The 10,419-nt window shown below is 57.7% G+C and overlaps 1 protein-coding gene across 2 annotated transcripts; it reads right to left on the bottom strand.

Annotated features, from left to right (window-relative positions):
• Nucleotides 1-15: 15 nt before the first annotated feature.
• On the bottom strand, nt 16-10,143 carry SMYD5 (SMYD family member 5). Of its 2 annotated transcripts, none has more exons than XM_053939970.1 (13): nt 8,032-10,143; nt 7,743-7,851; nt 6,149-6,288; nt 5,819-5,940; nt 5,124-5,193; nt 4,860-4,964; nt 4,376-4,438; nt 4,135-4,205; nt 3,179-3,285; nt 2,900-2,956; nt 2,541-2,635; nt 2,210-2,280; nt 16-1,743 (listed from the first exon to the last, which is right to left on the bottom strand). In XM_053939970.1, the coding sequence occupies exons 1-13, from the start codon at nt 8,095-8,097 to the stop codon at nt 1,560-1,562; spliced, it is 1,260 nt and encodes a 419-aa protein (XP_053795945.1). In that variant the 5' UTR covers nt 8,098-10,143; the 3' UTR covers nt 16-1,559. The 2 variants fall into 2 exon arrangements, with proteins under 2 accessions (XP_053795945.1, XP_053795946.1); XM_053939971.1 differs by having other exon boundaries at nt 16-1,682; nt 8,032-10,137.
• Between the last annotated feature and the right edge of the window lie 276 nt (nt 10,144-10,419).

Raw genomic sequence — 10,419 nt, 5'->3', positions numbered from 1 at the left:
CTAATGAAGTCTGAGTAAGTTTTAGAAAAAGGGAAGTTCCTCTTTTATTTCCAGCAGTCAGTGGATGAAGGGATAAATCTCATCCTCAATTTTTTTCCTAGTAAAATTCTCCAAGTACCTCCTGCAGCTGGGGCAGGGCTCAGAGCCTCTTGGGACAGCACAGCAGCTGTCCCCAAGGGTGGGCTGGTCACAAATCCAGAGCCCACACTTGCACAGGTGTCTGTTCCCCCAGCCCCAGCCCCGTGTCCCCACAGGAGCAGCCCCTGGGTCACAGCCCTCTCTGCACTCAGCAATACAAAGCACAGGTCCCCAGCTGTCACCAGTCTCGGTTTATTAGGAACACTGAAGGGGATGTGGCCCCGGGATGGCTGGGGACAAGCAGCAGGAGGCAGGGCTGGTGGTGATGGCAGTGCCACAGGTGTGCCACCCTCGGTCTCACAATCCAGCTGCCACGGACACGGCAGCAGGAAAACAGCTCCCCAGAATCCATGGAGGAAGGAAATAACCCCAGGTGCATCCCTGACCTGCTGCCTGTCACTTGGAGCCGCTGTCCCTCCAGCCACATGGTCTGCAACAGGGACAGCACTGCGTGGCGTGGCCTTGAGGGTGGCAGCGTGGGATGGATGACAAGGGGACATCCAGTGGGGCCACTCAGCACTGGCACATCTCCGTGTGGGAGCACTGGGTGCAGGGAAGCACCCAGCACATGCTGCATCCCCAGGCACAGCCTCGTCCCACGGCTGGCTGGAGGGAGGGAAACTCCCTCCCTACAAAACCCAAAATGCCTTCTGGGTTTGGGATGACACCCCAGCCCACGTCAGCTCCTGGCCATTCTCCAGCCCCACACGGTCCTGCAGTCACTGCCCAGGGCTCTGTCATGGGAAGGGTGGGCCAAGCTGGGCAGGAGGTGTCTGCAGGGTCAGCTCTGCTCTCCCTGCTGGACTCGAGCTCTGGGCCACTCTCCAAGGCATCCCCTGCAAGATCCCCCTGCCCCTCACTGCTGGCCAAGGCATGGAATGGAGGATATATGAGGGCCCCAGCTCCATAGTGTGTAGATAGTGCTAATATAGACATTAAATAGTACCCTCGTGCACAGACACACTGACACACACACACACACACACATTTCCCTCGTCCCTGCAGGGTGGGAAGGACAAGCTCCTCCACATCCACAGCCTGCACAGACACGGCAGAGCGACCTCACAGGTGACCAGCGTGGTGTCCCAGGGGCTGGCTGGATCCCACTCTCCTCCAGCCTCCCCTGCGTGCACCAGCCAGCCCTACTGGGAACTGGGATGTGCTGGAGGGCCACTGGCTCACAGCTTGTCCTCACAGGGAGGACAGGGACAGCCTGACACACACACACATACACACGCACAGGGACAACACGGACAGGCGGGAGCAGGGCCTGCCTCCGGCTCCCGGCTGCCCCGCTCCGACCCCACAACACAACCCTGTTCTAAATTAAAGCTGCTGCCTCTTGGAGGAACCTCCAGGCCCTTCCCATCCCATCCCTTCCCTCTCCTCTCGCCCGGGGCCAGGATCACACATCAGTCATCTCATCCTCCAGCTCTGCGTCGTCCGTCTCTCCTTCGCCCTCCTCCTCTTCGTCCGACGTCACGTCGGCGTCGTCGGCTTGCGCGAGGCACTTGGGACACGAGCAGGTAAACAAGTAGTTCTCCCTGGCAGGTGGGCAGGCAGGAGACAGAGGGATGGTGTGGAGACAGGTACAGTCCCACACTGCTGCTGGGCAGGGGTCGGGAAGAGAACAGCCAGGAAGGGGCTAAATGTGTCGGACCCGGAGGAGTTTGGGGGTTCCATCCTGCTGGCTCAGGCAGGGTGAAGGTACCCCAGGTGGAGAGGGGGATTTCTCAGCCCCACGGGGGTGATGGGACAGGGACAGTGACCCCCAGCAGGAACCTCCACCCCTGAGGGACAGAGAAGGAAAAGGAAGGGTCTGCAGGTGTAAACCTGCAGAGAGAGGGGGGATCCAAATCCTTTGTCCCCAAGGCTACAACACGTTACAAGGAGCTCGAAGCACCACATGCTGTACACAGCCCCTGCCACGGGCCCACTGAAGCTCACAGCAGCCCGTGCACAGCCACAGCCCAAGGCACACACAGCCCCGGGGTGGGGATGCTGCCCTGATGGACTGTTTGGGGTGTCAAGGGGTGTGAGGGCCCCCCAGGTAGCTCCAGGCAGCCCCTACCTGAGTATCTTGTTGCGGCTGTGTCTGCTGCGCTCCCTCTGACAGCAATCTAAGTAACTGATGCAGATTTCCTGCCAGCAAACACAAATGGGTTGGGCTCAGAATCACTCCCCATGATCCCAAAGCAGCAGGATTTCTCCCAGTCCCTCTCAGAATCAGGCAGAAACAGGGGTCTGGCAGCCCCTACATGGGATGGGGATTGAATTCCTCTGCCAAGATCATGCAGGACACAGGAGGTTTTGGGGCTGGGATCCATGGAGGATGTAGGGGACACAGGGATGATGCCAAGGTGTGATGTCACCTCAGGTCCACCCAGGCCCCGCTGGCTCACCTCTCCTGCTTCGATGTCCTCCAGAGCAGTGAGATGCAGGAGGAAGTTGTTTTCTGGGAAGGATGTCTCAGCATTGGGGATGCAGCTGTGGTTACCTACGGGCAATACAATCTCTGCTAAATGCCTAAGTGGCTCCTGGAACCACATCACATCTGAGTGCATGCAAGGCAGGACTGGCCATTCACAGCTGGGCAAAAAGCCAGGGAACACTGAGAGAGCAGTGCCCACCACATCCACCCCACCCCATCCCACAGATGGCAAGCACAAACCCCTTTCTCCAGATGAAGAGATGAGCCAGCCTAGCACGGGACATTTCCCTCCTCGCTACTGGTTTTCCTCCCAGTCCTTGTGTTACTTACAGCAGCTCTGCAGCACGTAGAGCCCTGATCCCTCGCAGTTGAGGAACTCTCCTGACTCTGCAGCAAAGAGAGAGGGGTTAGAGCTTTGCATGGTCCATTCCTGCTCTTCCACACACAAGCACGAAGGACTGTCCATCAACATGAACACCCACAGCCAGCACGGCCTGGGTGCTGCAGGGTGATCTCCCAAGAGCCCTTCCCTCCCACTGGGAGGGGACGGAGGACAAAGATCCATTTCCCGAGGCTGCCTGCCCCATCCCTGCACTGCCAGAGCCTCACCCTTCTCAATGTCCTTGTAGAGCTGGTCGATGAAGGCGTCCAGCTCCTCCCGCTGTAGCATGGGCAGATCCAGCGCGTCGCACGCGTGCACCCACTGGCTCAGGGAGCTGGGGGGAAATGGGACACTGTCACAGCCCCACGGTGCTACAGGGAGCAGTGGGACACTGTCACAGCCCCACAGTGCTTTAATGAGCAGTGGGACACTGTCACAGCCCCACAGTGCTTTAGAGAGCAGTAGGACACTGTCACAGCCCCACGGTGCTTCAGGGAGCAGTGGGACACTGTCACAGCCCCACGGTGCTTTGGGGAGCAGTGGGACACTGTCACAGCCCCACGGTGCTTTGGGGAGCAGTGGGACACTGTCACAGCCCCACGGTGCTTCAGGGAGCAGTGGGACACTGTCACAGCCCCATGGTGCTTCAGGGAGCAGTGGGACACTGTCACAGCCCCACGCTGCTTTGGGGAGCAGTGGGACACTGTCACAGCCCCACGCTGCTTTGGGGAGCAGTGGGACACTGTCACAGCCCCACGGTGCTTTGGGGAGCAGTGGGACACTGTCACAGCCCCACGGTGCTTTGGGGAGCAGTGGGACACTGTCACAGCCCCACGGTGCTACAGGGAGCAGTGGGACACTGTCACAGCCCCACGGTGCTACAGGGAGCAGTGGGACACTGTCACAGCCCCACGGTGCTGTCAAAAAGGACAGCAGGACATTTTTACAGTCCCCCAGTGCTGTCAAAAAGGACAGCAGGACATTTTTATACTCCCATAGTGTTGTCAGCACACGGTGAGATCTCGCAGAGGAGATCCAAGGTGGCCCTGAGCAGCCAAGGTCTGGCAGAGGGATGTGAAAGGGTTGGACACAGCCAAGATGAAGTTTTTTTTAAGTCTGCCTCTCTGACCCTGTCTCTTAAACCCAGCCATTCACATAACACAGCTCCACAAAGCCCCATTACCTGGTTCCTATGCCTTGGCCATTGGTCCCAACGAGGGCAAAGAGGGATCGAAAGCCTTCCGGAGTGAACCACTGCAGCAGGGACAGGACAAAGGAACTGAGGCCAGGCCAGCCTGCAGAGCACCTCGCTCTGCAATGCTTCGAATGCCACAGGGAGCTTTGGGGAAAGCAAGGAACGAGCAGAGTCCCAGGGGAAGCCCTGGCCAATGCTCCTGGGCTCTCTGGGAGGCAGATCCACTCACCCTGCTGAGATATTCATCATAAAGGGCGTCGGTGAAGAGCAACCGCAGCAGCTCCAGCTGGCCCTGGCAGGACACAGAGCACGGTCAGGGTGGGGGTGCTGGGGGTGAGCCCAGCACAGGCCAGAGGCTCCAGAAGGACCTGGGCTCCCCGGCCTGTCCTGCACGGCTGGAGGCTGCTGCCCTCACAGCTGTGAAATCCACCCATTTCAGCAGCAAAAGCCACCTACTCAGCAGCTAAATATCACGCTGTCCCAGCCCACAGCAGGAACATCTCCCCCACAGGAAGGAGCAGCATATCCCATGAAAGCATCACAAGGCCAAAACCCTCTAAGCAACCACTTCCTCACTGTCAGGGCCCTCCCTTTAAGCCTGGAGTTTCCAGTGCTTCCTATCCCCACCGTAATGAGGCTTTGGCATCTGTGGGCTCACAGACACAGGCAGGAGAAGGAAGGCTCGAGACAATTTAAGAGCTGCTGGGTCTTACCTTAAATTTATCCCCCAGCAGCTTGTGCACAATCTCCTCTTCTTCATTTGCTGTCTTGTTGCAGAACTGGGAGAAGGCCTTGATCCACCACTCCTTGTCTTTAGCCTGACAAAAGAATCAAGCAGAGGCATTGCACCAACACCACTTTCCTCCCCAGCCCAGAGGGAGGGAGGATTGTCAGAATAAATGCTGAGAAAGCCAGGCCAAGGAAACAGAGCCTTGGGAATAACATCCACAATGGGGTAACAAAACCACCCACCGTACCTGTTTGATGGTGGCAACCATCCTGGCCATCAGCATGATGCTGGAAGTCTCTGGAGGGTAATGCATGTTTCTGGGGGATTAAAATGGAGAAGAGATGAGCAGATCAGGGCTGGCATGGGAATGAAAAGCTGGAGGGAGGCAGAGGCAGCTGCCATAGGTGTGGTCAGGCCTGCACTGATCCAGCACACCAAATGGTCAGCGCAGCATCGCTGTGTGGGGGTCCAGTGGAGAGAAACCTGCACCCACCTTCCTGCTCCACCCATAGGAACAAATCCCCCTCCATCCTGCTCACTCTGCTGGGGCGTGGGACAAGATTTGGGTCAGGGATGTTGCTCATCCCATTCTGGAACTATTTTTTTTTTAAAGCAGGGACAGAAATGGACCCATGGGATGCTACAAGGAGGATCTCCCAGAGGCTGGAGATCTACAAGAGCACCAGAAAACTGCAGAAGTGAGGGATGTGCATAGCTCTGCACTTTGTAGCTCTTTAGCAGGAGAAAAATAAGGAGTGCTCAGCTGTGTTGTCCAAACCCTGGGGCTGCCAACACCACAACACCCAACCAGGAGAAAGAGCGGGGCAGTGTCCCACGGCCACCCCCACCCTGCAGCCACCTCGTGCAGGGATGCCCAGCAAGGAGCCAGCCCAGCAGAGCCACCTCCCTTGCCCGTGCAGCCAGAGGCAGGGCAGGCCCTACCTCCACGCCTCCTGCAGCTTGTTGAGGGGGTGCGTGGGGTCGTCCCGGGACGGGCCGAGGCAGAGGACCTGGTGGTACTGCTCCAGCGCTGCCTGCCTGCATTCTGCACTGCAGTACGTCACCTAGAGCGAGGGGACAGCGCTGCCATTGGCCGTGGCAGCAGGAAAAGGGGCTCCTAGATCCGCCTGAGCCAGCTGTGCCCCCTCCCTGACCAGCAGAGCCCTGGCTCTTTGGCCCACAGCATGGAAAGGCAGACAGCACAAGAGCCCAGACGGATGGGAAGGACTCAAGATCCCAAGGAGAGCACGGTCCCTCCTGGCAGTGCCGTACCTGGCAGCGGGGGCACTGCTGGTGCAGGTCTTTCCGGGTGCTGCACTGCTCCGGGTGAGGCAGCACCAGGGAGCTCTTCCCCAGCAGGCGCTGGGCGTTCTCCTCCGCCGTCTCCAGCGCCCGCAGGCAGTGATCACAGGCTGTGGGGAGACAGGCAGGGTGGGGGCGTGGGTGGGTGGGTGGATGAGAGATGGATGGATGGATGGATGATGGATGGATGGATGGATGGATGGATGGATGGATGATGGATGGATGGATGGATGGATGATGGATGGATGGATGATGGATGGATGGATGGATGGATGGATGGATGGATGATGGATGGATGGATGATGGATGATGGATGGATGATGGATGGATGGATGATGGATGGATGATGGATGGATGGATGATGGATGATGGATGGATGGATAGATGGATGGATGGATGGATGATGGATGGATGATGGATGGATGATGGATGGATGGATGATGGATGGATGATGGATGGATGATGGATGGATGGATGGATGATGGATGGATGGATGGATGGATGGATGGATGGATGGATGGATGAGGGATGGATGATGGATGGATGGATGGATGGATGGATGATGGATGATGGATGGATGGATGGATGATGGATGGATGATGGATGATGGATGGATGATGGATGGATGATGGATGGATGGATGGATGATGGATGGATGATGGATGGATGGATGGATGGATGGATGGATGGATGGATGATGGATGGATGGATGAGGGATGGATGGATGGATGGATGATGGATGGATGGATGGATGGATGGATGGATGATGGATGGATGGATGAGGGATGGATGGATGGATGGATGATGGATGGATGGATGGATGATGGATGGATGGATGGATGGATGGATGGATGGATGGATGGATGGATGATGGATGGATGGATGGATGGATGGATGGATGGATGGAGGGATGGATGGAGGGATGAGGAATGGATGGATGGATGGATAATGGATGGATGATGGATGGATGATGGATGGATGGATGGATGGATGGATGATGGATGGATGGATGGATGGATGGAGGGATGGATGGATGGATGATGGATGGATGGATGGATGGATGGATAATGGATGGATGGATGGATGGATGGATGGATGGATGGATGGATGGTGGATGGATGAGGGATGGATGGATGGATGGATGATGGAATGGGTGGATGGATCCACAGGAAAGCTTTTGGAAAGGAAAGGGACCAGAACCCAGGGCAACCCAACACAACTGGTACCACCACCAGAGAGGAACAAGGGGATGGGGCTTGGAGCAACCTGGGCTGGGGCAAGGCGTCCCTGCCCATAGCAGAGGTGGAATATTATCTTTAAAGCCCCTTCCAACCCAACCCATTCCAAGATTCTATGGTGGCACCTGGCACATTCCTCCAGAGCTGATGGATGACACCTGAAGTTGTCAACAGTTTAGTGTGGAGGCAGAAAAGGCAGCAGGGCCACCTTTATAGAGGCGCTAATACAAACCCAAACCCTTCCCTGGGTACCTCTGCGGTCCCGCGGTCACCCCACCAGGACAGGTGACAGGGATGGGGACATGCCGCCAGCGCCAGCCGCTCACCTCGGTAGTTGTACAGGGCATTCCAGAGGAACTGGGATGACACCACCGGCCTCTCCACGAAGACTGTTTCCCCTTTGCGGATGTTTCTGGTGGCGAACAAGCCCTTTCCCTGCCGAGGGACAACCGCGGGTCAGGGACGCGCCCGAAGCCGAGTCATACCGGGGAGCTGAGGGAATCCCTCCATCCCCTCCATCCCGAGGGGACCCTGCGGGGGCTTCTCCTCCCTCCGTCCCCCAGGCTGGGCGGGAAGGGAGGGACCCTCACGGAGGGGAGACCGCGGGCCGCTCACCTTGGCGCTGCTGATGAACCGCGCCTCCGCCGCAGCCCCGGCGTGTGGCCCCGCCGCGGCCGCCATCTTCGGGCGGCGACTTCCCCGCCCTGACCCGCCGGGCAGCGCCTCTTCCTCTTCCTCCTCCTCCTCCTCCTCTTCCTCCTCCTCCGCCCCCGCCCCCTGCGCCCCTCAGGGGCCCGCGCTCGCCATCGCCCCCCTCAGCCGCGGGGCGCGCGGGGGCCGGCGGCCATCTTGGCCCCCCTTCCACAGCCCCTGGGCAGCGTCTGAAAACACCGCCAAAACACCGCCGAAACACCCCAAAACACCGCCGAAACACCCCAAAACGGGGCCGGGGCGCTGCCGCTGCCACCCCAAATCGTACACGAGGTTGCTGCCTCTCCCCAGTCAGTTATCGTTGTTTAATGGGAGAGGAATAGCCGTCACAGCCCTGTCAAGCAGGAGCACAAGTTCCCCCCCCTCACTTGAGGTCTCCCCTCATGGAGAGTGGAGGCGTCGGCCACTGCCCTGCGCACCCAAAACCGGCCCGACTTCCCCCAGAAAAGCCTTCAAAACACGCTGCTCTGGCCACTCTGCCCTCTCCACCTCCTGCTCGGGGGTCCGCAAAGCCTTAAAGCCCACGGACATGGGTGTTTGGTTGTATTTACTAATTCACAGCGCTGCGGCTCAGCCCGGCTCGTCGCTGGCCAGGCGGCGGGAGCAGGGTGCGGAGTTCGGGACGATTCCTTATTCGGGGCTTTGGGGAGTCGTTTGGTGTCACTAGATGTCACTGTCGGCTCGTGGCGGGGACACGACACCGGGTGACAGAGCCGGAGCTGCCACCTCCGTGCCCGGGCCGGCAGCTGGAGCGTGGCCTCAGGACTGGCCGCTGACCCACAGCGTGGCCGCAGGGCTGGCCACGGCTCCGGCCACCCGGCCGGGGGACAAGGGACAAACAGGCTGCCAGGGCCACGTTCCCTGGCCGTGCTGTGGGATCCAGAGCCGGTGGAGCCAGCGCAGGCTGCGCTCCATCACACGGTGCCCGCGGCAGGGACAAGGACAGGCCACAGGTGGGACAATGCTGCCGTGACTCCTGCTGCCGTCACACCCTCAGCGACTCATGGAATACTTGCGTGGGAAAAGCGCACTAAGACAAACGAGACCAATGTTCCCTGACACTGCCAAGGCCACAGCAGAGCCACGTCCCCAAGTGCCACATCCACAAGGCTTTGAAATCCCTCCAGGGATGGGGTTTCCACCACTGCAGCTGTGCCCGGGCTGCACAGCCCTTCCTGTGAATGAATTTTGCCCAACATCCAATATAAACCTCCCCTGTCACAACCTGAGGCCATTTCCTCAGAGATTTCTTCATGGAAAGGGGTGGAACGGGCACTGGAAGGGGCTGCCCAGGGAGGTGGTGGAGACTCCATCCCCTGAGGTGTCCAAGGAAGGCACTCAGAGCTCTGGGCTGGGGACAAGGGGGGATCGGGCACAGCTTGGAGGGATTTTCCAGCCTCAGTGATCCTGAGATTCCTCTCCTCCTGTCCCTGTTCCCAGCCCGACCCCCCGGCTGTCCCCTCCTGGCAGGAGCTGTGCAGAGCCACAAGGTCCCCCCTGAGCCTCCTTTGCTCCAGGCTGAGCCCCTTCCCAGCTCCCTCAGGAATTCTCCAGCCCCTTCCCAGCTCCCTCAGGAACTCTCCAGCCCCTTCCCAGCTCCCTCAGGAACTCTCCAGCCCCTTCCCACCTCCCTCAGGAACTCTCCAGCCCCTTCCCAGCTCCCTCAGGAATTCTCCAGCCCCTTCCCCGCCCCGTTCCCTGCCCTGGCCACACTCCAGCCCCTCAGGCTGGCAGAGCAGGAGCTGCAGAGGTTTGGCCACATCCACCTGCAGACTCAGGTTCTTGTTCTCCCGGAGCCTGAGCACCCCCCACTCACCAGGCATGACTGCTTTTACTGAAAATGTAGTTTATCTTGGCAGGAACCAGTGCAAAGCAGTAACTCCTTTCATCTACTTTGATATAGGGTCATCAATCAACTGAAAAAAAGATTTTTAGTATGTATTTTGTCCAAAATAGTTTATTAAGAAAAAAACCCTCAAACTCTGTTGAGAAGGATGAACATACATTTGTTGTTGTTTTTTTGTTGTTGTTGTTACTCATTTCAATTGAAAATTAAAGTGAGTACTTGGAAATTTTTCCATCTGTTTTTTGTTTTTACACTCATTCCATCTCTCTTTTTAAAATTAACTCAATTTTTATCAAAAAAAAAACAAATAAATAAGTGACACGTATTAAGGCAAAAAAAAAAGGTATTTCTATAAATAACAATATAAGAGTAAAGTGATATACAGTGTTCTAGGTCAGAAAGAGACGGAATAACTTATCCTGAGCTGATGGGCCGTGGTGGCTGCT

Source organism: Vidua chalybeata, chromosome 4 (assembly GCF_026979565.1).
Source record: "Vidua chalybeata isolate OUT-0048 chromosome 4, bVidCha1 merged haplotype, whole genome shotgun sequence".
Taxonomy (NCBI): Eukaryota; Metazoa; Chordata; class Aves; order Passeriformes; family Viduidae; genus Vidua; species Vidua chalybeata.
This window is presented reverse-complemented; position numbering and strand designations above follow the sequence as displayed.